We start from the raw sequence: 27460 nt of genomic DNA, 5'->3' as shown, positions 1-27460 counted from the left end.
GGAGGCCCTGTACACCCCGTCTTAGCAGCTGAGGAAGCCGGAGCCCTGGCTCTGCCCACGGCCACACAGCTGGGAGGCAGTGCCAGCTGGGGTTCCGGGCCGCACAGTCAGGCGTCAGAGTGCCCCCCGCACAGGCAGTCCTCCCTGAGGAGGGGCCACGGGCCGGGGTGGACGTTCTGTGGTCCTGGCCCAGCTCCACCACACACTTTGGACGACCTAGGGTGGCACCTGGGTCTCAGCTCATTTATGAACCGGGAGCCATGTTAGCACCTCCCTGGCGTAGGCAGAGTGGGCAGCAGAGGGTCGCTGCTGCTAACAAAACCAGGACCCCACGCCTGCCTTCCCCTGGGGCCCGCCTGGACCCAGGTGGGGACCGGCCAGGTGGGCTGGCTCCTTCCTGAGCAACTGTGCTGGTAAGAAGCCTGGCTCCTCCTTTCCTGGCGAGACAATGCCCCCTCCCTTGCCAGAAATGGAAAAGACCTTACCTGGGATCCTGGTGCACCTGGGGGTCCAGGGGGACCGTGTGGTCCAGGGGGCCCTGCCGGCAGAGTCACAGATGGTCACCTGGGGCCAGAGAAGCCCGCTGCCCCCATCAGCTCCGGAGAGGACCTTCCCACCCTCCCACCCCAGCCCCTGCCCTGGGTCTGTCTCCATGGGCAGCAAAGGAAGGTGCGGTGAACGAATGGTGGGGGAGGGAGCATCCGCCCCCTTGGCCTCCCCTGTCCACCGCCAGAGCGGAGAGCCCACCTCCACCCACTCTCCCTGCAGCCCTGACACCACAACCAGAGCCTCATCCACGGGGCCACCCCGCAGCCCCTCCCCAGCCGGCTAGTCCCCCGGCAAATCTCGAGTCTCTCCCTCCTCGGGACCTCAGACCTGACCCCTCTGAGGCCATCCTTCTTGCCTGGGTTACTACAACTGCTGCCTGACCATCTGCCCTCCACGCAGCCCCCCAGAGTGACCTTTCAAATAGGTCCCTGTCAGCCCAGCCTCCTCCACCTTCATCAGTCAGATACCCCCTTCTGGAAAGTTCCTCTGCATCCGTGCCCTTGCCGATGCTGTTGCTTCCTCCTGGAGCTTCTCCAACCCCTCCACACCCCAGCAAACTCTTTGCTACTAGTCTCAGGCTAAGCATCACCTCCTCCAGGAAGTCTTCCAGGAACCTACCCCACCTCTTTTCTAGGCAAAGCCTTGACACAGACGAGCCGCCACCTCTGGCCACTGTCGGTTCGCATGCCTGCCCCCCACCACAGGCCAGGGAGTGCCCAGAGGGTCAGGCCAGGCCTGACGGGTGCAGCGCAGGGAGTGGTGTTCCTGACTGAACTTCCCGAATGCTTGGAAGAGTGAAGCCTCCGTCCCCAGCGGCCAGCACAGGTCTGTGCCTCTTGGGCTGCTAGGCTGTACCAATGTGCCCCCGGCATGCTTAGGGAGGACCCGCAGGAAAGTGTACCCCTGGTGGGGTGACGATCTGGACTCAGTCCAGCTAAAAGACAAACACCCTCCTAGCTCACTCCCAAATACGACCTTTTTTTTTTTTTTCCAAATACAACCTTTTAAATGGGGCCACCCTGGCCCAGCTGCTCGCCCAGCCCTGCTTTCTCAGACCCTATGGGATTCACTGATGGTATGTGGGTACTGCTCGCCTTCTCCACTAGAACGTAAGTACCAGTACCACGAGGACGGGAATCTTTGTTTTGTTTATTTAAGTATCCCAGGAACTTAGAACACTGCCCAGCTGAACAGTGCTCGGTGAATATTTCCTGAATTATGAGAGAGTAAATGAATGACAGAGAATGAGTGCCTGGGTCTGGAGCCCTAATCAAGAGGCGCCCCACCCGCCGGCCCCCAGGGCCTCTGTTGCTCCTTCATTCACAGGTAGAACCTGTCAGAGGAGACGCCCATACACCTGGGTGCCAGCCCCGCCCCCCACTCCCCTCCTCCCCCAGCGAGGGCCCCATCCCGTCCCCTCCCCACACTCCCCTCCTCCCCCAGCGAGGGCCCCATCCCGTCCCTCCTCACACTCCCCTCCTCCCCCAGTGAGGGTCCCATCCCATGCCCTCCCCCAGGGCCCTGCTCTCTGCCTGCAGGCCCAGGGCTTCCTGTCTCTTATGGGCACCTGCCCCACCAGCTCCCTGGGTCTCCCGCATGGCCCCCACACCGCCCGTGCAGATGCATGCCTCCCCATACCCAGAGCATCCCTGCTCTGGCTCACACGAGGGCAGCCCGGGGCTGCATCATGTGGGTGTCAGGGCTTGTTCTGGCAGAAACACTGTGTCCAGTCCCAGGGGAGCTGCCGCCCGGGAGCAAGAGGCCCCACCTCAAGCCACTGCTGGCTGGGGCAGACCCAGTGCCCTGCCAAGGCCATGACCCCCAACTGCCCCCCTCAAGGCCCTTTGGTCCAGGCCAAGCCCAGGAGGGGTTACCAGTGGAGACCAGCCTGTGCTGTTGCCCTCTGTGCTCACCTGGAGGGCCGGGGGGGCCCCGGGGCCCTGGGACGCCCGCCAGCACCGTGTCCACGGCGGCAGAGGCCAGCTGCGCGTCTGCATCTGTGGGAAGGGCAGAGCAGCCTGTGACCTGGGGGGCAGGGCCGGCGGGGCTGGGGGGCTAGAGCTGAGATCCCCCGGAGCCAGGATGGGCATGCCCAGCCCCTCTGGGCCTCACTGCAGCCCTGGTGAGCAGGTGCCATTGCTCCCACGACTCAAGAGGAGCGCACAGAGGCCAAACCAGAGGGCAGGGGAAGCCCCGTGGGCTCCATTTAAAGCACAAACTCCTTCCTGAACACTCCAGGCCCTTGACTCTAGCCCCACCTTGCTTACAACCCAGGCTGGACGCTCTTCCAGGGTCCACCCCACATACCCATCCTGACGTACCTGACTAGCTCACTCCTGTGGGGCCTCCTCCAGGAAGCCCTCCCTGCCCACCCCTCTGAGCTGCAGGGCCCTGGGCTGCCTCCATCAGGGCCCCAGAGCCGGGTGGAGTCTGTCTAATGGCCTGGGTCTCTCCAGGGTGAGCCCCGTGTGACTTCACCCTGCCCTATTCTCAGAGCCAGGACCAGACAGCCAGGCTTGGAAACGTCTGGATGGCGGTGGCTGCCTCTGCCTCTCCCTCCACTCATGGAAGCCTGGAGAGCCCTTCCATAGGCCTCACGGCAGGTGGCCTCCTACGGGTGCTCAGTCCTGGCCAGCCAGGTGCCCCCACTGGGGCACCCCCCACTGTCCCCAAACATTCACACCTGGGTCTTCCAGGAAAGCTGCACTCCCTCGGGGACCCCAGGGCTGGGGAAGGAGGGTCCTGTCTGAGAAGGGCTCCCAGCACTAGACGTGGCAAGCGGGCAGTGCCAGATGCAGGGCATCGCGCCCAGGCCAGGGCAGGCTGCAGCCCTCCTGGCCCAGGGATGCCGGCTGCTGAGCCCTTAGACTCCCAAGGCACTTTACACGCATCATCCATTCTCCCCACTAGGGGGCACCACTGAGCCCACCGTGAGGGTGAGGCGGTTGGGTCGTCAGGGAGTTAACACTTTCTCCTGCCCCTGTACCCACTGAGGGCAGCCCAGGCCCCTCAGTCCCCTTGGGAATGAGCCCCTCCCTCATGGCTGGGGGCTGTGTTTTTTCACCCCCAGAGCAACTCCATCAGGATGTATTACCACCCCTCCTCTACGGATGGGGAAACTGAGGCTCAGAGCAGGACACTGAATAGGCACAGGTCTTAACGCTCAAGGGAGGGCTATGCTGCCGCGGGGCGGAGGGCGCAGAAGCACCAGCAGTAGGGGGCTTGGGTTTCTCCGACAGCTGACAAAGCGGTCCCTGGGATGTCACCCATTCAGAATTTCAAGTCAATCCTGCATCTTAAAACCCTTCCCACTCCCCAGGGCCCTTAACCAAAACGATGCCCGCCGTGGGCCGCCGACCCTACCCCCAGCCCCGTCCTCGGGGCCTCCCTGGAACCGCCCTCCCCGCGCGCTGGGGCGGCTTGTGTGTGCTCAGAGGCGCCCTCTCGCGCTAGACTGTAGCCTCTGCAGGCAGGAGGCTGTTTTGCTCACGGCTGTACGAGGCGGGCGGGTAAAAACAGAGTCCCACACGTCGTAGGTGATCCATCAACACATGTCCAGTGGCCTACAGTGAGGGGATTTGTGGGAGAGGACATGGGGTAACGGATGACCCGAGGCCAGGCCAGAGAGCGGAGTGACCCGTGGGGGTCAGACCCCGGGGCAGGAGCTGAGCACGGGTTGCCGCCCCACCCCGCGTCAGTCCCCCCCAGGCGACCCCGCCTCCCACTTGGCAGAGCCAAGGCTCCCCTCACTGACAGTCCGCTTGCTTCATGGGGTCCTCTGGGGAGGGCTGGTCCCCCTGAAGGCAGGCTCAGGCCCGCCCTCCCGCCCCACCCCGCAGGCATGACACTCACTGTCCTTGTCTGTCGGCGGCTGCAGGGAGTAGAGGACGCCTTGGGGGCCGTTTGGAGGGAGGCCTGGGCTGCCTGCTGGGCCGGGGGGGGCCGGGGGGGCCTGGGCGCCCCATCTCTCCAGGAAGCCCACGGGGCCCTGGTGGCCCCAAGAGGCCTGCAGTGGGGAGGAGAGGAGTCACAGGAGGGCAGGGCCTCGTGGCTGATGTAACAGGGACGAGAAGCGGACCCTGAAGGGCACGGGGCTGGCAAGGGCCGGTGATGGCCTCCAGGCTCAGGGACACCCTGGAGGGCTCTTCCAGGAGCTAATAACATGACTTCCCCTTCCCAGCCCAGTGCACAGGGGACCCGGGGCAGCTGGATGGGAGGTGAGGGAGGCAGGGACCACAGAACCAGTGGGGGCTCCAGCCAGATGCCCTCTGCCCGCTCCAGGGACCTCAGCTCTGGGGAAGGGGTGCCGAGGGTGGCAGCCAGCCTGGGCCAGCCCTGTACCTGCCCCGACAGAGCCCAGGAGGAGCTGGGTGGTCTCTGGAGGTGTTGTTTACATGGCTGAGCACAATCCCCAGCCCCCACCCCCCCGGACACCTGCACCCACAACTCCAGAAGCCCTCTCTTCCCACAGCCCCGGGGCAAGATGGAGCCCTAAGGTGCTTGGGGTGAGGCTGCCGTAAGGGTGGCAGTGGGAAGAAGTGAGCCTGGAGCCCCCCAAGATGGCAGTCATTAGCCCCAGCAAGAAAGAGGGTGTCTGGGATGCCTCGCCTGCTCAGACAGGGGAAAAACCCCAACCCCCTTTCCCCAGTGGACAGAGTCGGGTTGGGGTGTGTGGGGGGGGTGTCCTTACCAGGAGGACCCGCTGGGCCCTTCTCTCCTGCCTGGCCCCGGTCACCTTTGGAGCCTGGGGGACCTGCAGGCCCTGGTGGTCCCGTTTGTCCCGGGGGCCCTGGGGATAGAATGAAATGAGGCCTGAGAACACTGTGGTCTGACCTGCCCCCCGTGGCTCCAGGCTTGACCACCTGGGCTGCGGTCAGACCTGCCTATAGGAATCCGGCCCACCTGGGGCCCCCCACAATGGGCAAAGGGACCATCATTAGCTCACATCAGTCATTACAACTTGCAAACCATTTTTGTTCCTATTAACTTCTATGATCTCAAGAGCTACTTGTGTCCCCACTTGACAGTTGGGGAAACTGAGGCTCAGAAAGGTGTGGCCCTTTGCTCAAGGTAGCAGAGCCAGGCTGTAAATGAGTCAGAATCCTCTCTCCGCGTCCTGCTGTCTCCTTGCCCAGGCTCAGGAACTGGGCTTCTGGCAAAAAGCTTCCCAATGAGGCCTGCTTAGAGACCCCAGGAAGCCCTGAAGGACATGCCTGCCCAGCTTCAGGGTCTCCAGGCCCCAAGGGTGGGCAAGAGTAGATGGAGAGGCCAGAGTGCCCCTGTGTGGCCTGGGGACAGCCCCTTCTCTCCCTCTGGAAGCCCTGGGCCTGGGGAAGATGCTCAAAAATGCCTGCTGAACTGATGGAGGCCCTGGAGCTGCCGGTTTCCAGAGAGATTCCCACCGGCTCGCGAGGATTCCAGGGCTCACCCAGGTGTCAGCATTTGTAGGGTTTGTGCTCCACCTGGTGGCCATTCTTGGGAACTGCACGTCCCGGTAAGAAGAAAGGTGCCGCAGGAGACCTGGAGCCCATCCCAGCTTCCTCCCTCCCCTCCAGGGGGTGTTGGGGCCTGGGTCCTCCAGGGGATGAGAAGCCCCCCTTCCCCCAAGCCCCCGCTCCCTCCTCAGTCCCAGAAGAAGTATCTGAAGATGAGCATGGGGCAGCCCTCTGGAAATGAGACTTTGGGGAGAGTGGCTAGAGAGGTGTGGGGGGGCAGGGGGGGGCCCAAAGTGAGATGCCCCCTCCTCTCATAGCAGACCTAAGCTCACCCCTACAGCCTCCCAGCCTCCAGAGACTGCAGAAAATCTGATGCTTCCCTGGCTCTGGGACTGGCCACTGGAGGCAACTCTCCCACTGCTGGGGGTCTACAGGCATGGAAGGGGATGGAGCGTGTGCTCAGAGCTGAGTCTGGGCAGGAGTGCTAAGAAGATGGGGGCTCATCCTGGGGACAGGAGGAGGGAAGGCGTCACCTGCAAAGGGCTCCAGTGGGTCCGAGAATCACTGAGTCAAAACGGCCCTGGAGGGCTTCCCTGGTGGCGCAGTGGTTGAGAGTCCGCCTGCCGATGCAGGGGACACGGGTTCGTGCCCCTATCCCGGAAGATCCCACATGCCGCGGAGCGGCTGGGCCCGCGAGCCATGGCCGCGGAGCCTGTGTGTCCGGAGCCTGTGCTCCGCAACGGGAGAGGCCACAGCAGTGAGAGGCCCGCGTACAGCAAAAACAAACAAACAAACAAACAAACAAACAAAAACAAAAAACGGCCCTGGATCGCTGGGTGACCCCAGGGGTCACTTTTCTGAGCCTCAGTTCTCTCCTCTGTAACCTGAGCTTTACGAGTTTACTGGAATGATTAGCAATGATATCTGTACAGACTAGGGTGATATAAAAATATTTAATAACTGGCACAGCACGGATACTGACCAGTCAGATGAGATCTCAGCCTTAAACCCTTGAGTTCAGCCACACAGACAGTGCCAGCTCACCGCCCAGGTTCTGGGCGCTTCTCCTGGCATGTGGCAGGCATTCAACAATGCTGACTACCAGTATTACAGTTATTATTACTTTCTGCAGTCCCAGGGAGCAGAGCCCAAACCAATGGATAGAAACTGAAGTGAGAAAACCTTTACCTCTGACTTCAAAATGTGGTGGGAAGGGTGAAAACAACAGGTGAGTGGATGTCTTCCAACTCAGAGAAGACCCCTCAGAAGGGGGGCAGTTCAGAGAGGATCCCCCAGAAGGGGGGCAGTCAGTAAGCTGCCCGTCCCTGGTGGTATGCAGGCAGGGGCTGCTGTAAAATTGAACCAATCAGGGCTTCCCTGGTGGCACAGTGGTTGAGAGTCCACCTGCCGATGCAGTGGACACGGGTTTGTGCCCCAGTCCGGGAAGATCCCACATGCTGTGGAGCGGCTGGGCCCGTGAGCCATGGCCACTGAGCCTGCACGTCTGGAGCCTGTGCTCCGCAACGGGAGAGGCCGCAACAGTGAGAGGCCTGTGTACCGCAAAAAAAAAAAAAAAAAAAATTGAGCCAATCAAGGATGGAGCTGGGCTGGGGACCTAAGTGCAGATGCTAAGGGGCAGCAGGGCAGCCAGTAAGGACAATAGCTGGACTGTGAGGCAATAAGGAATGGTGAGGACTGCGGCAAACTGCAGAGCTTGAACGGGATCTGCAGGGGCAGCTGTGGCTTAGCTGCCGCCAATTGTTTCTCTTAAAAAAATTTTTTTTATATATATATGTTTTTGGCCACACCACACGGCATGTGGGATCTTGGTTCCCTGACCAGGGATCAAACCCGTGCCCCTTGCATTGGAAGTACGGAGTCTTTTTTTTTTTTTTTTTTTTTTTTTTTGTGGTACGCGGGCCTCTCACTGTTGTGGCCTCTCCCGTTGCGGAGCACAGGCTCCGGGTAAGTACGGAGTCTTAACCACTGGACCACCAGGGAAGTCCCAGCCAATTGTTTCTATTAAGAGACAGCCAACCCCAATGGCCAGATCTTCCATTTTTCTAAGAGAAGTGAGAAGTCCTGGTTTTTATGTGAAATCCCCCCAGGTTTTAAACATTAGCTCAGTTTTTCAAAATGTCACGTGGGCATGTATGACCTCCTTGTGCAGGCCCTGGGAGGCCATGCCTCCCCTGTAGGCCTCACTCACCGGCTGGGCCCGTGGGCCTTCTCCTTTGGGGCCCGGGGTGGGCGAGAGGGAGGGCGTCAGGGAGGAAATCCTCGTTCCAGGGTGGTGGGGTGCTCTGGGGGGTCGGCAGGTCATTGTCCGGGCCCGAGGGCCGCTCTGCTGCTTCCAGAAGGAGAACCTGGGCCGGAAAAGGGCAGAGGGTCAGGCCCAGGCCAGGTCAGGGACACATGTGAATGGGAACGTGTGCCCCAGGAGACCAGCAGCTGCCCGCTGCTCTTGGGACCACCAGTCCCCTTGCTGGAATGTTCTCCCACCCCTGCCCACCTCCCCTTCCCATCTCAGGAAGCCCTCCTGACCCTTGGGCTCAGGCAGGTCCCCTTTGGACACGTTCAGAGTCACTGTACTTTTCTCGTAGAGCGGCTGTCACTGGGATTAGACAGTGGCTGTTGGAATAACGACCACGGTCACCTTCACTTCACCGGCTCCTCTCAAGGGAGGGACTGGGCCCCCCTGTCCCCCACACTGCCTGGCTCAGGGCACAAACAACGCAGTCAGGGAATGTTTGTGGATGAACGGATGGATGGAAGGAGGGAGGGAGGAAGGAAGGAAGGGAGGGAGGGAGGGAGGGGAAGAGGGAAAGAAAGGGAAGGGGAAAGGAAAGGAAAGAAAAAAAGAAGAAAGAAAAGAAAAGGAGAAAGAATAAGTAAATGGGCCCAGCTTGATGCATGATATTTAGCAGGAGCTCCAGAGAAACAAAAGTGGCCATGGTCACTCAGGGCCAGCCTGGAAAGCAGCCTGTCCTCTCCCCTGGAGGAAAGCAGGGGTCAAAAACCGAAAGGACCCAGGGCCTCAGTGGGACACTCTCCCTAACTCACGTGAACTGGGAGCCAGGAGGCCTCAGAGAGGCCCTGCTGTCCCCAAAGAGGCAGGCAGGGGGCGCTGCGTGCCCGGGATCTGCGCAGGGCAGATAGGCAGATGCTAGCACACAGTAGCCCCACCCACCCCAGCAGAGGGGGCCCTGGGGTTCCCGGGCCATATCAGACGGATCCCGGCTTCCTGTCCTGATCTGCCAGACAGGAAGGAAGAAGTCCAGTGTCTCACATCCCCTCCAGCTCTTAGAAACCCAAATCCCGTGTCCTGCTAGAGTCTCCGACTCAGTGTGTGAGATGAAAGCGTTCTGAGGATGGGTCTGAGGGTGGGCCTGGCTGGGCACACCTCTGCCGCCCCCCAGGCACCCCCCATCAGAGTCACTGGCATCTAATTCCGCAGGTGCTGCTGCCTGAAGGCATCCAAACTCCAGCCCCCAGGCCTATACCCCACCCTACACCCACCCCAACACGGGAGTCCATACTTCCCGGAGGGCCTAATGGGCCCCCAGGCCTCTTCCAGTGCCCCTCCACCTGCCTGTGGCCTCAGGCTCTGTGACAGCCCTCTGCCTCCCCCACCTCCGCCTGCCCCCTCCCTCTCCTGCAGCCCCCGGTCCCCACAATCAACAGCAGTTCGTGAGGACCTCCTGCAAAGCAACCCCGCTAAAAACCGCCAGTATCTCCACACACTTCGTACACAGGCTCCCGCCTTGGCCTCACCTGCGTCTCTTCCACCCTGCTCTGTTCCAGCTGCCCTGAACTCTCCCAGTGCCCCTCAAGCCCAAGACCTCCCCACTTCCAAGCCCGAGCTCCTGCAGGGCCCTCCACCAGCCCTGCCCACAACCCCGACCCCTGGAAGATTCTGAGATCCAGTGAGCTGTCCCCTCCTCCCTGTGTCTGTCTGACCCTCTGGGCAGAAGGGGGGCCTCCCCTCCTGTGTGTCCCCTCAGCTCCTGTACAATCATTTTGTGCCCACAGCCAGGGCGGCGGTGGGAGCAATGCCACCAGCCCTGCCCTCAGGAGTAGGGACCACCTGGGGAGGGGGCTCCCTCCTTGCTCTGGGTCTCCAGAGCCCAGCACAGGTTAAGTGCCCTGTGATGGGGGAGGCTGAGACCCTACTACCAGCCAGTCTGGTTTGAATCCCTGCTCTCCTACTAGGTGACCACTGTGTGACCTTGTGCAAGCATTGTGACCTCTGTGGGCCTCAGTTTTCCCAACAGCAAAATGGGGGTGATAACACTGACCCTGCAGGGCCACGGGAGATCGGGAGCACTCAATACGTGGGCAACCTGGTTAGTCCTGTTGATGCTGGGACGGTGGGGGGGGTCACGGGAACAAACGGCTGCCCTCCCAGCGCCCAGGCCTGGCTGGGCTGAGGTTTTGTGGCTGTGCAGAAAGGGTCCCTCTGAGCGCCCCCTCCCACCAGTTCTGCAGTGTTCCGGGGCCTGGGTGACAGAGTCTCTGAGGACTCTTGGGAACAAAGTGGCACCCCTGCATCAGATCTCAGGTCCCCATCTGTGTTGGGTGGGTGGGTTCCTGACCCTTGAGGCTCTGGTGACCCCCAGGGCCCCTGTCTCTCAGCCCCTCTCCTTTCTGGTCCTCACAAGGGCTCATGAGGCAGGAAGGGCCACTGCAGCCCCATCACAGGTGAGGTGGAAATAGAGGCTCAGAGACTGCAAGTGACTTGCCCAAGGTCACCCAGCAAGCAGGTGGTGGGGCCAGGGCCCCATGTGGTGCCTCACCCACCTCCCCACAGCCGGGCCACAACCTTAGCCTCAGTGGAGCTTCACGGAGGCACAGAGAAGGGGAGCAGCTGGCTCAGATCACACAGCAGCTCGGGGGTGGAACCCCATCTCCTGAGCCCTGGAACCCCCTCTAGGGAGGGTTACAATTCCTGTCCCAGCTACTGACTGTCCACTGGGAAGCTGACCGGCCACGGCCAAGTGGAGGAGCTGGGCAGCAGGGGAAGGAGACTTGTCTGTTGGTGCCCGTGATGTGGGACCCAGAGCCGTGGGCGTGAGGATGGAGGTGAGGAGAACTGTCAGTACCTGGTGCCCCAGGGCTTGGGGGCAGGAGGGTGGGGGAAGGCAGGAGTAGCTCCCTTGTTTCTGGCCTGGCTCCGGGGATGGTGGGATTGCCACCAGTCAAACAGGGGCGCAGGAGAGGGCTGGTTTGGGGGTGAAGGTGATCAGTCCGGGGGGTGAGTTGAGATGCAGTGTCTCGGGGGAACCTCCAGATGGAAATATTTAACAGGTAGTAGCCAGGAGCAGAAGGGGGTTTGGAGCAGCTTGGAAAGATCAAGGAGGGGGCACCCAGCCTGGGATCCTGGGGTCAGGCCTAGCTCTCCTTTTGTGGCAGAGCTCCCAGGACTCCCAAGGGGACCTGCCACCTGCAGCCTTGCCCCTGCACCAGACACCCGGCTCACTTCCTCCTGGGGCACTTCCCACACAGACACCAAGGCCCACAGAGCCCACGGACCCGGGCAGAGCAGCCCTGGCCACGGTCAAGTTAGAATCAGCCCCCACCAGAATCCAAGTCCTCCTGGCCTGGCCATGGCCAACCTCCCAGAGAAACTGGCCCCATTCCTGCCAGGCATGAGCACACCAGGGCGGGCAGCAGTGGGCGTGGGGACTTAGCCCAAGAAAACCAGACCTCGGCCAGCCTCGGAGGGCAGTGGCTTTGATGACGTCATGGCGGCCTGGCTGATTGGCCAGGACGCCGCCCTCCTGCACTAGAAAGCAGTCGAGTTCCGAGGTTCCTGTGACCCTCACTCAGGGAAATGCCCTCGGGCTGCCTCCCACTCAGTCTGGTCCTTGGAGTCAGAGTGTAAACTGAGGGGCAGGAGAGGAAGGAAGGCAGGAAACTTTTTCTGCTGGCCTTCCACCCCACCATCGCCCAACAACCATTCCAGCCTGTCCCAGGAAAAGAGGGTGGCAGGAATCTAGATGAGCTCCTAGGTCTGGGTCCTTTGGCAACTCGGGCATCGTGCGGAGTGTAAATGGAACAGTCCCTTGTGGTCGCCTGGCCTCCAACCTCCTCCTCTTCCCTGGCTCCAGAACCCCCTACTGTGTGCCTGCAGGTGTGCCCCAGAGGAGGAATCATGACTGGCCAATTACTCATTTTCCCAGCTCCCTTGCAACTAGGAGGTGGGCATATAGCCCAGTGCTGGCCAACGACACATAATGAATCTGTTGAGGTGCTTTACTTCCCCCCCAATTCCTGCCTTTGAACAAGGTATAAGGATGTGAGGCCTTGAGCTGCAGCAGCCACTTTGTAACCATGAGGCACTGACCATGACACCAAAAGCCAACTCACTAAGTAGGTGGAGAGGAAGGCTGTGAAGAGTCTGGGTTCTTGAGCCACCAAACCAATCCTGAGACCACTAACTTCTGGACTTCCTATTGAACTAACAATAAATGGTAAGGAATAAGCTGCCAGTGGCTGGGTTTCTGTTACTTGCCACTGAACACATCCCTTCTGATATGCCAAAACAGGTTTCTTATCTGAAGAAGCAGAAGTTGCAGTTTCCAGGCCTCAGAGTTACTGCTCTCTTATGCCAGCTGCCTGGGTTCTGACTCCCCATCTGGGGTCTGCCTGCCTGGTTCTGCCTTCACCCACCTGACCCCAGCCCCTGACCCCAGCTCCATGTTCTCTCTGACCCCTGCGGGCTCACCTGACCTCAGCACAGCCCCTGAGGCTGCGGGGCTGTCCTGGCTGCTAGCCTGGCTTGTGTCCCCCTCCCTCTGCAGGCTGCCGCCTCTCAGGGCCCTCTGACCGGGCTGACGAAGCTCCCAGGGGCCCAGTTTCTCCAGGGGACACTTGGGCATAAAGCAGGAAGGTGGGCAGCTGGAAGATGATCCAGATAAGACAGGAGTTGAGACAGGAGTCTCCCACCGCCTACCTGGGGATCCAGAAGAAAGGCAGTGGCAGCCACCTCTCTGCACACCCGTCTCGAGCTACCTCTCCTGCTCCCCACCCAGGAGCCACCTGAGCTCACCCCGTCCACCAGCCTCAGAATGACCCAGTGAGGGGCTGGGAAATGTCTCCTTCAATTTCCATTTTACAGGGCAGCAGACTGAGGCACAGAGCTAGGAAGGGACCTGCCAAGGCAGAGCAATTACTGGGACAGCCCGACCCCCCACTCTGTAGTCCCCTGAGGTCTACAGAAGGGTCATGACCCTCACCCTCAGGGCCAGAGAGTAAGCCCCACCCCCAGCCCACTGCTGTGGCCTTGGCCATGGTCGTGGTGCAGCCTCTCTAGGCAGAGGGAGGTGTCAGGGTGGGAGGACCAGGGGAGGAATTGCTCATGGTGGGAGGGCATGGGCGAGGGCTAAGTGGGCGGGGGACAGCTGGCACGGTACCAGTCCTCCCCCAGAGCTGTGACTTTTAACACCCCAGTGTACTGGGCCTGGGCCAGAGCAGGCTGTCAGCCAATGCTCTGCCAAACCATGCGGAGGTTTCAGGTGCCTGGAAAATGTCCATCAGGCCAGCCAGCCTGGGGACCTGACCTTTTCTAAAGTCTCGGGTACCAGAAGTTCATCCTAGCATCCTCCCCAGCATCCCTCACACCTGGGACCCTCAGGTTTCTTGCTCACCCCACTCCCTTCCCCAACCCCAGGAGACTGGCCCGGCCCAGAGAAGGTAAGTTATCCCGGGCCACTGAAGCCCCAAACAGCACCCATCCCCCAGGACCAGGCCGCTCAGTCCTGCTGGGCTCCCTGGGGCTGATGCAAGCCCCTCCCCAACCAGCTCCCTAGGCCCATCTGACCTTGGCCTCCAGCGTGGTCAGCCGGTCACTCATGTCACTGAGCCGGGTACAGTTCATGCATTCTGAAAGAGAAGAGGTGAGAGTGGAGTAGATCCTGGGGACAGAGCAGCCCAGCCACAAGGATAGCCTCTTGTCAGGCAGGCAGGGAAATCTCTGAGCTGTTGCCAGCAAAACTCCTACCCATCCTTCAGAGCCTTATCCTTAGCACCCCCTCCTCCATGCAGTCTGCCTGACCTCTGACCCTCCTTTCTGGGCATCCACAGCACAGAGTACTGTCTGTTTACTCAGTGAATTGTCTGAGCCAGCACCTGGGATGCCTTGTCAGTCTGTGGGTGCCGTATGGGGGGTGGTCTTTGTCTATTTTGTTTGTTCATGAATTTCAGTGCCTGGCACAAAATAGAGGCTCAAAAAATATCTGATAATTGATGAATGGATAGTAAATGAGACACGTTCCCTGACTTTGAGAACTACAGTCTGGGGAAGGATACAGGCAAATAGAAACAGGCTGGTAAGGGCTGTAAGAACAGAACATGCAAAAGAGCATCATGGGGGATGTCAAAGCCCATCTGGGGTGGGCAGTGGTCCAGGAGGGCTTCCTGGAGGCAGTGGCACCTAAGGTGAGGCCTGAGGGATGCACAATGACTGGTTAGGTTCAGCAGAAGGAAGAATAAGGGCTGAGGCCCCAAGGAGAACAGAACAGGGGAGCATCTGCCAGCAGCCTGGCCTATCCAAGCACACCTGCGGGCCACCAAGGCTGGAGCAGTGGGCTGGGCCCTGACACAGGAGGCCTGGGGGGAAGAGCTTGGCAGTATCCTGAGGCCAATGGGCTGCTGTTGGAGGGGGTGAAAGCCAAGGTCAGATTTGCATTTTTAAAAGCTCACTCTGGCAGCGGAAGTGTCCCATGGGTGGGAGTGGGAGGGCCTGGAAGCCGGAAGGCCAATTAGGAGACCAGTAACTGTTAACCTCCCAGGCATACATCTCCCTGGGCTGTAATCATCTATTTATGTCTGTCTCCCCCAGAGACCCAGAGCTCTTTAATGAGGAAATAGATGGTTCAAAGCTGTTCTAAAGAGCTTTTATTGCTCTAGAAGTCAAGAGATGCTTAGATTCCTCCCTCAGTTCAAAGCCTGACCCTACAGGAACCCCATTCTGGTTAAACAGACACACGAGAGGTATTAGGGTAACTCGGCAGGTCCCACTTGGTGTTCAGAGGCCCCTTGGCCACAGCGAGGCCCCCGGACCCCATCATCAGCCTTGTCTGTCCCCCATCTTTGTCGCTGAATGCAAACCACCTTGTAAATGTCCCTATTTTTAAATAACGAGTGCTCTGTGAGAGATGTGAGGAGACCACCAGGATCTTAGGACCATGAGAATAGGTGATTCAGGCTGTGTCCTCCCCAGGGGCGCCCAGCCTTGAGGCCAGGGGTGCTGACAGTCCCCACTTTCTGCTCACCAGCCCTACCTGGCTTTACAAGGCACCAGCCCTACCTGGGTTTATGTGGGCTGGCAGGGGTCCCCTCATCCTCATCTCCCTCCCCATCTAGCCTGGGCTGGGCCCAGTCAGTGGTTTTTAAGCCTTTTTTAGGAACACAACTCTTTCTCCCCCAATAAAACCATGTCAGTAACCCCGATACATAAAAGAGATTAAAGACTGAGGCGTAAACACTGAAACTTTAAAACAACCAGAAGAATGTATACAGTTGTCTGACTCAGGGACGGGGCAGGACTTCACAAAGGATCAGCGAGAAAGGAGGCGGTTTTCTGGTTAAACATGGGGAATTGAACACACATGTTTCCCTCTAGTTCCTCCCAGGAAAGGGATGGTAAAGAAGAAAAAGGTACAAACCACAGAGCAGAGAGATGGGCAGAGGAGACTTTGCAGTGAAAGGCAGCCAGGGGCTGAGTCCCAGGCTCGCAGACACAGGAGGGCTTGGAGATCAGGGAAAGGCGAGGGTCCTCTCTGGGCTCAGCGACCCACCCAAGGGGAAAGGCCCACAGGCGCTGATACCTGGGGAGGCCCCCTTCCCCCTGCACCCCCTGTACAATGGCCTCCAGTCAACAAGGCCAAAACACATGGAAAGAGCCCCAGGAGGCTTTTAGTGCCTCCCTCCTAAATACAGATGGTCCAGGATTCCCGTGCCTCTGAAAGAGGCCCTTCATGGGAAAGACAGACATCAAAACAAACAGGGTCCCATTTGTCATTCCACCCATGCTACCCTCCACCCTCCACCTTACTTTCCACCCACCCACCTTCCCATTCATCCATCCCCCACCCCTCCCTTCACCCCCCGAGGCCACCCATCCCCAACCATCACTTCATCCACCTGGAGGCACCGTGGCTGCCCGTGAGCCCCTTGGTGACCCCGTGCTGATCCTGATGGGCGGGTGGCAGGGCAGCATGGATGGGGTGCCTGCCCTCGCAGCAAAGGCCCAAGAGCATCTCATGGGGGAACAGGTGCTGACTCTGGGGGAGGGCTGGCCTGGAGAACTTTCCTGTTTGAACCTCAGCTGTCCCCTCCACACACAGGAGGGCACCACCCCACCCCGGGGCCCAGCAGGAAGCGGGGAGGGCAGGATGGCCATGGGTGAGGTGTCAATCAGAGCCCCAGCCCCGCCCAGTGAACATTCCTGAGGCATTTAGGGGCTGTGAACACGTTTCCAGGGTGTGAGGCAACAAATAGGACTCACTGCAGGGGGGAAGGCCAGCAGAGGAAGGGGTGAGCCTTGAGCTCTCCCAGAAACCTATTTCTGGAAAGTGTGCTGGGCCCGGACCTAGTTTGCTCTGGCACCGGGCACCCTGCTTGGCCTGTGGGGAGCGGCTTGGCTGCCAGCAGGCACAGAGGGGTCCAGCTCCCCAGCCGCGGAGAGGTCCAGCCAGCGGGCAGGGGCGAGGCTGCCAGCTCAGCCTCCCTGTGCCACCTGCCCGGGCAGGCGCTCTGAGACTGGGCGGGTTTTATGGTTCCCCTGGCATTCTGTCATCGACAGCAATTAAATTATGCATTTGACTTTCTCTAACTATTCCTCGGAGCGGTGGAAATACAGAGATGGGCCTGGTGGGGACAATCCTGGCTGTGTGACTTGCCGAGGCCCTGCCGCCTGGCTCTGGGCCGGTTCCCCCTCCCTGAGACGCAGACTTTAACCCTCTGGGATTCTGAGGATTTCCACGTTCCCAGCACACACAGGCCCGCGAGTGTTTCCTAGTTTTGAGGACACAGCGGCAGAACCTGTGTTGGGAAATCTCTGCCAATATATCAGAAGGGTGGATGTGCCAGGCAAACTGGGGTGTGTGTGTGTGTGTGTGTGTGTGTGTATGTGTGTGTGTAAGAGAGAGAGAAATTGACTGCTTGGCGTGGTCAGTAGAGAGAGCACTATAGAGGCCACTAACTCACTGTGAGGCCCTCTTTCTCTCTGCACCTCAGTTTCCCCATCTGTAAAAGGGGTTTATATTGCTCAGCTCCAGGGGCCTCGGGCTCCTGGTCTCTTTCCTCCTGCCCTCGCCAGCCGGCTGCCCTCTCTGCCTCTCTCTTTCTGTTCCTCCTCCCAGGGCACCCCACCTTGGTGCCTCCAGCTTCTGCTTACCTCATCCATCCCTTTCCTGCTTGGGCCACGAGACCCTGACAGGTGCAGCCAGGGCACTTGGATGGTCCTGTCCCCAGAGGCCCAGCTCCCTCTGAGAAGTCTCTGAAATGGTCTGCAGGTACGGGGCATATGCAGGGTGGATGTCACCTGCAGCCAACCCAACGGGGCCCAGCTGGAAGAGACCCCTAAAATCCCCTGGGAGAACTTTGACCCTAGTCAAGACTACTAGGGGAAGAAACTTCCAAGGAGGTCAATAGGGTAAGATACTGCAGGGACAGGGGTAGGGCAGGCTAGCTAGACTGGCCATGGGCGCACACAGGGCACCACAGGAACAAGGGAGTCTTGAGTGATCTGTTTCCCTAATGTGACAAGAGCTGTGGAGGTAAGCTCCCCCCTGCCAAAAGCCTGACTCTAGGGAATGAAAATTGGGGGTAAAGAGGGGTACAGGGGACTCTCCTTTCTCATGGTAAGCCTTGAAGACCTATTGGCCTTTTTAAAACAGTGTATATATTTAATATACATTATATAATTTAAATCTTTAACTGAGTGAAAACATGAAACGTGCTTATGATGCTATGTGGAAAATATACAAAATTGTATCTATTCATGAGCCGGCAGGAAACAAGCCAGCTGCAGGCTGGAGTTCCAGAGATGGTGCCACCAAGACATGATCATTCCAGATTTTTCCAGTCCTGGTGTTTCCAATTCTGCCTGCAGCTCTTAAATGCCCTCTGGTGCTCTGAGCCTAGCTCCGTGGGTAGCAGCGAGGACCTGGTAGGAATTTTGTAAATACCTTCCCTGGGGGGCTTCCCTGGTGGTGCAGTGGCTAAGAATCTGCCTGCCAATGCAGGGGACACGGGTTCGAGCCCTGGTCTGGGAAAATCCCACATGCCGTGGAGCAACTAAGCCCATGCACCACAACTACTGAGCCTGCACTCTAGAGCCCGTGAGCCACAACTACTGAAGCCTGCATGCCTAGAGCCCATGCTCTGCAACAAGAGAAGCCACCGCAATGAGAAGCCCGCACACCGCAACGAAGAGTAGCCCCCGCTCGCCGCAACTAGAGAAAGCCCGTGCACAGCAACAAAGACCCAACGCAGCCAAAAATAATTAATTAATTAATTAATTAATTAATTAAAAAATAAAACCTTCCCTGGGCCTGGGAAGCCACCTTTCCAGTTAACTTGTAGAGAGCTGCTTGTCCAGGTACTCGCGGACAGATCGGATTTTTCTAAGACACATACCTAGATACATACTTCCCAGAAGGAAGCATGGAAAGGACAAGGCCAGGCCAAAGATGGGGGCCCTACTCTGGGCCCCGCTGTGCTCCTCCACACATGCCAGAGCAACGAAGCCCATCATGGGCCGGGAGCCTGCTGGTTGGGTGGAGCTGTGGCTGCTTGCCAGGCCCAGCCGTGGGGCTAATGGACAGGACAGAATAATTAAATTCCACCTTTTTCTATATCACGGATCACAGAGAAAGCCAGATATTTTTTCAAGAACTTCTGCCAAGAGTTTTTATTGAAAAGTAATTTGAGTTTCTTCTTGGAGAGGGGCAGCCTTGCATGGGTGTCATCGCTTTAGAAACACAAATCCCCAAAGGACCAGCTGTGCTGAAGCTGCTCAGAGCACAGTGGTAGCTGGCCACCTCCACCCCCGACACCAGCAGCCCCTGGACTGCAGAGCTTTCCAGTGATGTTCAGAAACCCCCCGTGGGGAAAAGGGACAACACTGGTGAGTGAAACCAATTCACTAATGTTAATCAGTCACCTACAGGGTGAGAGGCAGAAATACCCTGGCATGTGTCCCTCCCTTTATGAGTGAGGATGATGAGATTCAGAGAGGTTCAGCAATGCACTCAAGGTCACAGAGCTTGTCGATTAAAGGCCAGAATCAGAACCCAGGCCTTCCATTCCCATAAGGCCATGGTGGGCTGGGCTAGGTGCCCTGGCTGGGGCAGCAACTCTCAACGTGATGTGAAAACAGTGCCTGGACCATGGCTGGACATGGGTGAAGTTTGTGATTTCTTCACCCCACCATGGCCCTAAAGACTCTGCTGACCTAATTGGCCAAGTCTGTCTTCCTCCCTCTCTACCTCCACATCCAGCCCAGAGTTCAAGATTGTTGGGTCTTGTACCATGGCTGGATCACACCCCAAAGCATCTTTGCCCCAATGAAATCTAAAGAGGAATTATTGGAATTATTAAGTTATTTTAGCAAGGTTGATGGAATACAAAGACAGTTTATAAAAATCAACCATATTCCAGGACTCCCCTGGTGGTCCAGCAGTTAAGACTCTGCGCTCTCAGTGCAGGGGGTCTGGTTTTGATTCCTGGTCAGGGAACTAGGTGGTGCACGGTGCAGCTAAAGATCCCACATGCTGCACGCCACAACTAAAGATCCCCCATGCCACAACTAAAAAGATCCTGCCTACAGCAACTAAGACCCAGCACAGCCAAATAAATAAATAAATAAAATAAAAAGCTTGCCTTCAATTAAAAAGAAAAGCAACCGCATTTCTATATATTGACAATAACATCATTCACAAAAGCATCAAATTATCTAGGAATAAATCTACTGAAAACTATAATACATCATTGAGAGAAATTAAAGAAGATCTAAATAAATGGAAAGATATGTTCATGGATTGGAAGGCCTTGTATTATAGATGTTAACTCTCTCCCACTTGATCTATAAATTCAATGCAGTCCCATTTAAATCTCAGAAGGCTTTGTGTATGTTGTGTGTGTGTGCGTGTAAATTTGCAAGTTGATTCTAAAATATATATGAAAATGCAAAGGTCCAAGAATAGCCAAGGCGATCTAGAACAAATAGAACAAAAGTTGAAGACTTTTAGGACCAGAAATGAGATCTATTATAAAACTACAGTAATTAAGACACTGTATTACTGGTGCATAGACCCACACTTACACATTCACCTGGTTTATTTAAAAGGCACATATGAGTACAGGAGAGAAAGGATGGACTTTTCAATAAATGGTGCTGGGTCAATTGGACATCCAAATTGAAAAGTAAAATAAAGTAAAATAAAAGAATCTGACCCCTAACCCACACCACACATGAAAGTCGATGCCAGATGGATTGTAGATCTAAATGTTAAAAGAAAAACAATACAGCTTTTTTTTTGCAGCGCAGCATGGCTTTCAGGACCTTAGTTCCCCAGACCAGGGATCAAACCCATGCCCCAGCAGTGAAAGCTCCAAGTCCTAACCACTGGATTGCCAGGGAATTTCCAACAATACCAGTTTTAGAAAAAATAGGTAACTTACCTTCATGACCTCAGAATAGACAAAGGTTTCTTTGGACACAAAAAGCACTAACATTAAAGAAAACTTTGATAAGATGGATCACATTAAATTTAAGAATTTCTTTTCATCAGAATACATCATTAAGAGAATGAAGAGGTCTATCACTGAGTAGAAGAGGTCCTTGGAATACATAAAACCACAAAATAAGATGCCAAATGATCCGGTGACATGGGTTCGAGCCCTGGTCCGGGAAGATCCCACATGCTGTGGAGCAACTAAGCCTGCTCGCCACAACTACTGAGCCTGTGCTCTAGAGCCCGCGAGCCACAACTACTGAGCCTGCGTGCCACAACTACTGAAGCCCGTGCGCCTAGAGCCCATGCTCCGCAGCAAGAGAAGCCACCGCAATGAGAAGCCTGCATGTCACAATGAAGAGTAGCACCCGCTCACTGCGACTAGAGAAAGCCCGCGCGCAGCAACGAAGACCCAATGCAGCCAAAAATAAACAAACAAACAAACAAATAAATAAATTTATTTTAAAAATAAATTTAAAAAATAAAAACATCTTAGTGATGGTGAAGAAATTTTTTTAAAAAAAGGGCTTCCCTGTGGCACAGTGGTTAAGAGCCCGCCTGCCAACGCAGGGGACACGGGTTCGAGCCCTGGTCCGGGAAGATCCCACATGCCGCGGAGCAACTAAGCCCATGCGCCACAACTACTGAGCCTGTGTCCTAGAGCCCGCGAGCCACAACTACTGAAGCCCGCGTGCCTAGAGTTGTGTTCCGCAACAAGAGAAGCCGCCACGATGAGAAGTCTGCGCACCGCAAAGAAGAGTAGCCCCCGCTCACCACAACTAGAGAAAGCCCACGCGCAGCAACAGGCCCAATGCAGCCAAAAATAAATAAAAATATAATAAATTAATTTTTAAAAAAAAGATGCCAAATGGCCCACAGCCATAGGCGGAGGGGTCAACTCATTAGCCGTATCAGGAAATGCTAATTAAACCATACCCACAAGAATGGCTAAAATTAAAGACTAACAATGCAAGTATCAGAGAGAGTATGAGCCACTGGAACTCTAAGAGAGCATCAATGGAACGTCCATGGAATAACCACATTTTAAAAATGTGGCAGTTTCTAATAGGGCTGAGTAGGAGCAATTCCATCTCTAGATACAAAAATGAATAAATCCTTTCACCAAAAGACACGTGCAAGAATGAGCAGCATTGCTCATAATAAACAAAAATTATAAATAATCCAAATTCCCATCGGTGGCCAACTGGGTAAATTGAATATTCACAAAATGGACTATTGACACAGTAAGAAGCACACGCAAACCACGTGCAGCCACGTGGATGAACTTCACAAAGATGACAGACCCCCCCACAAAGAGCACACACTGTGTGAGTCCATTTATCAAAAGTTCCAGCACAGGCAGGACAGGTCAAAGGCAGTGGCCTGCGGGTTAGCGGTTATCTTGGGGAGGGCAGTTACCAGAAGAGGCAGGAGAAGGGCTTCTAAGATGATGAAAATATTCTCTTTCTTGAGCTGGACACTAGTACACAGGTGTGGTCAGTGTATGTAAAACATGTCAAGCTGCTGTCCTGCTCATCCTAAACCAGCAATCTGACACGTCAGCCTCCAATGCTCCCCGATGCCCTGAGGACAACCCCCAACCCTGGGATGGGCTACTTGCCATGCTCTGAGCAACTCTAACTCTTCTAGGCCTTTAGCATTTGTCTATCTTGTCATCACATCTAGAAATGTCTTGCAACCACTCCACTGATTAGCGAATTCCTAGTGAGGCACCACCTCTTCCAGGAAGCCTTCCTTGACCACTCTAGGCAGATTCAGGCACCCACCTTCCCACCAATTGCCATGCATCCTGTGTACACCTTGCTGACAGCACTCGGCGGCGTGGACGGGGAACCTCTTGTGTACCCCTCTTCCCTATGGGACCATGTCTCACCCATTCTCGTATTCTGAAAAATGGGGGCAGAGTATTCCTCCATCATATGGGGCTGCAAAGATGCTCATGTGTCCTCTTGGGAAGCAGCAGTGCCACCCTTGGGGAGTGGGGTGAACAGATATGGAAGGGGACCTGCAGCTCATTGTCCAGGTAGCCTGCCTTGGAGGACCTCAGGGGGCCCCGGGGGAGGGAAGGGACTGCTCTCCTCCCGAAGGGGGCCATCTGTCCCAGGTGCACCCTGGCAGCTCTGCGCTGGGAGCTTCCTCACTGTACACGGCAAGCACTGCAGCCCCTGAGCAGCTGTTTTCCATTTCCACCAAAGTCAGGGAAAACGGAAGAGGTTTAAAGTAGAGATAAGGAAGATGTTTTGATGCTGAAGTTCATTATATTCTGGCTTGTGTCATGGTGGGAGGGGAGGAAGGGAGGAAACGTTCTCTTCCGATTTCACAAGAGCAGAGGGTCTGGCCCATGTGGAGCCATGCAGGTCATAATAATGATCAAAAGAAGAAAAAGCAACTGGAGTTCACGGAGCACTCAATCTGCCAGACGCTAATAGAAGGGCGAGACCTTGATGCACCGATTTTCATGTAAATTTGTCTAATTCCCGCAACAACCCAATGAGGGAAGAACCATTATTATCTCTGTTTTACAGATGAGGCAACCGAGGCACAGAGAGGTTAGGTAAATTGCCCAAAGTCACACAGCTAGTAGGTGCCAGAGGCTGGATTCAAACCCAGGGAGTCAGGGGTTGCCTTTGGCTCTTAGCCATCATCCTGGCAGCCTCAGGAACTGGCCTGCTGAAAACGCCTGAAGTCCCAGGGGGCTCCTTGGAGCCCTGCCCTCTGTGGCCCCCACCCTGCTGTCCTCTGGAAGTCCTACCCCCAGGGTTGTGGGGTGGGGCTCCACAGCCTTTCCCCAGATGCCATCCTGGCCCCTCACCCCAGCTGAGGGTACCATGGCATTTCCTTTCTAAAACATTAGGGCCCTCGACTTCTGCGGGGAAAAGACAGGAATTAAATAAATGTAATTCTTTAAGAAATGAGACCCTTCCCAAAAGTGAGTAGAGTCCCGCTGCTATGTAGGGATGACATGGTCCCTTTGCCCCCCTTCCCCAGAAGGCAGCTGGGCCCTATTGAGAAGAAACCCAATCTGGCAGTGGCATGGGGTGGGGACTGTGGGGCCAGAGGGGCTGGCACGCAGGGAGGGGCATCAGAGCAGCATCAGTGGCTCCAAGAGGGTCAGGGCCCTGCTGCTGGGGAGGGGGTGTGGGAGGGGGCATAGAGAGAGACCAACCCACAGGCCACGTCCCTGTACCAGAATGCAGACATTCAAGGGTGCCCATGGGAGTGAGCATGAGTGTGGATACACTCAGGTCTAAGGCAGGGGGTCTACATGGGAGTGTCTCTGCGCGTGGACATTCGTGTGCACATTGTGATTGTGTCTCTGTCTGGTACTATTCCTTTCTTTCTTCTTTTTGGCCACACCACACAGTATGCGGGATCTTAGTTCCCAGACCAGGGATCGAACCCATGCCACCTGCCATGGAAGCGCAGAGTCTTAACCACTGGACCGCCAGGCAAGTCCGTGTCCGGTCCTATTTCTGACACGTGGGTGGAAGCTCAGAAACATTCTCCATTTCCACGGGCCCCAGGGTTTACAAAGCCCTTTCGCATCTTTGACATCTCTTGGTACCTTTGTGGCCAGTGAGGCCCCACAATCCATGGTCCCAATTTATAGCTGTGTTAAGGGCAGCTCAGAGTGGGAGAGGACCTCCCCAGGTCACACAGAACTGCAGCAAAAACCCCAATGTGTTCTGGGGAAGACCAGGAACCCTCTCACCCCACCTACAGCCCCCATGGGGACCCAAATGAGCCAGAAGAGGCTGCAGGAGGAGGAGCTGTTAAATCCAGGGGGCTGGTCCCCTGCTCTGGGAGCATAGGCCTTCTGATGGACCAGGAATGGGGTCAGCATTAGGAACTGTGCTGTGTGTCCTCAGGCAGAGTGAAGCCCTCTCTGGGCCTCAGCTTCCCATTGGTCAGATGCAGGGATGGACTGGATGCTCCCTTTCAGCCTTTTGTTCTCTGAGTCAGTAACCGTAACTGGAGCCAGAAGGCATATCAGCTGGGCATCCACCTTTCTCCTTCTGTCTCCTGTGGGAAAAGGAGCCAGGCTTTGCTTCCTGCAAGCAAATGGATCATATCACGGTGGCCCATTCCCTGGCTTCTGTGGTGAAATGTGATCCCCTGGGAAGCATCCTGTTGGGCTGGAGAGGCCACTTGGTGGGTCCAGGCAGTCCACAGCCCAGGTGAGGATCATCTTAGCTCACCTCCTCTCCATCACTGGGCCCTCAGCTTTCCTCCACAATAAAGTGGGACAATAGTCCCTGCCCTGTGTATTCATGAGGCCCAATCCAGACCTTTGCCATGGGCTTTGGTACTCGTGCTTGCGCAGGAAGGATATGCAGGAAGGGACAAACTCTCCTGGGTCCATGCTGGGTGGGGCAGTTGCTTGGACATCCAGAAGCCGTCAGGAGGACAGCACAGCTGGAGAGAGCACAGTGTCCTCGGGACTCTCCAGGCAGCAAAGATCCAGCCTTCTGGCCAGCAAAGCCTTTGGTATTTGGACCATTTTGGAGAGAAACTCATCTAAGAAATACCTGACTGCCCAGCCCCCAGAGTGGAGGTATACAGCACACCTGTGCTGACCACTCACAGGGCACCCAAGTGTGGAGGGCGCTCACCCCTGAAATGAATGTCTCCACTGTACCCCTCCTTCCGCCCTCACTAACCACCGGGATTCCTGAACCCTGGATTCTGGGTCTGGATTCATGCTCTCCCTGAGTCCTTTCTGTGTTGATGATGACGTAGTAACGAAAGCCGTACTTCCTGGGTATCTCTAATGCTCTTCTGGCATCATCACGTGCATGACGCATCCTCCCCATAGGTGTTTTGGTTCCTCTGTTACAGATGATGAAAACGGAGACTCTGAGAGGTTATGAAGTTGCCCCAGGCCCCACAGGCAGGGGCAGGAACCAGATCAGAGATGCTCCAAAGCCAGTGCTCTTTCCTTAACAATTCCTGGCTTCTGATTGTTCTGGCCATGTTGGAAACCTCCTAAGCAAGGGAGTTAGAACTGTAACGTTGGTGAGTGCACCCAAGAAAAGTGTGTGTGCTTTAGTGCCTGGACCCTGGGGCCCCCTGAGGCTGACCTATCCCTGTCCTGGCCGTCTCTGGACAGGTGAGTTATAGCAGGTGATGGCAGCTTTGTTTGACACAATGAATGACTTTCTCATCAGCACTGCTCCCAATGGGCTGTGGAGTTGCTTTCCTTCAGACCGGCATGGCTGGGAGAAGTCCATCTCCAGAAATCCATGGCATGAGAATGGAACAGCCAGAATCCCGCAGGATAAAGGACTTCTCGGTCCTTGGTTGGGGCTGGGGTAGGGTCCCCACAGCTGGGGGGTGCTTGGATGAAGGTGGCTGTGGGACCATTTGCTCAGCAGAGCGATTTCCAGCCTTCCAGGAACATCCCTCAGCACTTAAAGGGGGGTTTATCACAACAGAAATAAGAGATACAGTCTCTGCAGCCATTTGGGGGATCAAGAAACGGGGGGGAGGGTCATCCCTGCATATGTTTTATCTTTCAGGGTTCACTGAGCAAGCTGCCTCTTTTGGTTGGCTTTCTGAGGTTTGTGTTCTTAAACTGAAATTATTGTTTGAAGTGCTCTTCCTCTTTTTTCCTCATCCAGAAAGAAATCATAAATATCTCCAGGGTCCCACAAAGCTGGCAGGCGGCCCTGCCTGGATCTGAAAGCTGACACCAGGCACAGCCCAGGGAGACGAGCTCTGAGTCCCGATCCTCTCGGACATGTGGCGTCAGTACTGCCACCATCACTCGGTGTCAGTGGGAAAGAATCCCTTTTAACAAGGCTCCAAGCCCAAGGTCAAGGTTCAGGGGCCATAAAGCAAAGCTGGCTGACCGAGAGCCTCCAGAATATGCGAGGGGCTGCCTGACTCTGCTGGGTAGAGCGCCCACAGCCTTGGCCCCGGGCTGGGGCCTCCCCCTCCTGCAGCGCTGGTCCAGGCTCAGGAGAGGTGATGAGCTCTCTTGGGGAAACAGATGAGGTGCCCCAAAGACAGCAAGAAGGGGACATAGTCACTTTGGTCTTGGGGCTTTCAGAGGAACATGGTGGCAGAATTCAAAGTCCCCAGGCGGGAGGTCTGGACAGGGCAGTGCATCAGAAGAAGCCCAGGCAAAGAGGCCTGGGAATCAGCTCTGACCTTTCCCTGCATGCACCTGGGCAGGCCCCTTCTCCTCTTGGAGTCTCTATCCCTCCAAAGGCAAGGGGACGGCCCAAGGTAGCTTCAGCTTTTATTCAGGGGTCATCTGGGCTCCAGGAAAGGCCTTGGTCTCTTCATGGAGCCATCTGCCTCTTGATGGTTGTTTAGGGGAGCTGGGACATGAGTGTGGGATGCTTCCTCTGACACCAGGTCTCCTGAGTTCTCTATAAGAGGTCGAACCTCAGTCTGGAAGACCATGGGCCTGACCTCATGTTGGAGAGGGCCCAGAGCAGCAGTTATCAAATGCCGCGCCCCCCCCCCTTTTTTTTGGCTGTGCCCCACGGCATGCAGGATCTCAGTTTCCTGACCAGGGATCAAACCCGTGCCCCCTGCAATGGAAGCACAGAGTCTTAACCACTGGACTGCCAGGGAAGTCCCATCAAATGCCTTTTTAAAAGAAAGAAGTCTTTTTCCTACACACAGTGGCTTCTGGGACCCCAACAGGTAACAAATCAAAGAGAGGCTGCTCCGACTGCAGGGGGTGGGAGCCCAGAGCCC

General features: G+C 56.4%; 1 protein-coding gene across 1 annotated transcript in view; it reads right to left on the bottom strand.

The window, feature by feature from the left end:
- The window catches only part of COL26A1 (collagen type XXVI alpha 1 chain), a 176990-nt gene that overhangs the window by 8710 nt on the left and 140820 nt on the right, over positions 1 to 27460 (bottom strand). Inside the window, 7 exon segments of the mRNA XM_060078616.1 lie at positions 486 to 538; positions 2463 to 2546; positions 4402 to 4489; positions 4491 to 4555; positions 5240 to 5338; positions 8194 to 8350; positions 13807 to 13868. Coding sequence (XP_059934599.1) covers positions 486 to 538; positions 2463 to 2546; positions 4402 to 4489; positions 4491 to 4555; positions 5240 to 5338; positions 8194 to 8350; positions 13807 to 13868 — 608 coding nt within the window.

The sequence above is a fragment of the Mesoplodon densirostris genome, chromosome 16 (assembly GCF_025265405.1).
Source record: "Mesoplodon densirostris isolate mMesDen1 chromosome 16, mMesDen1 primary haplotype, whole genome shotgun sequence".
In the NCBI taxonomy this organism is placed as follows: domain Eukaryota; kingdom Metazoa; phylum Chordata; class Mammalia; order Artiodactyla; family Ziphiidae; genus Mesoplodon; species Mesoplodon densirostris.
Note: the sequence above shows the minus strand (reverse complement) of the source record. Positions and strands in the feature narration are given on the sequence as shown.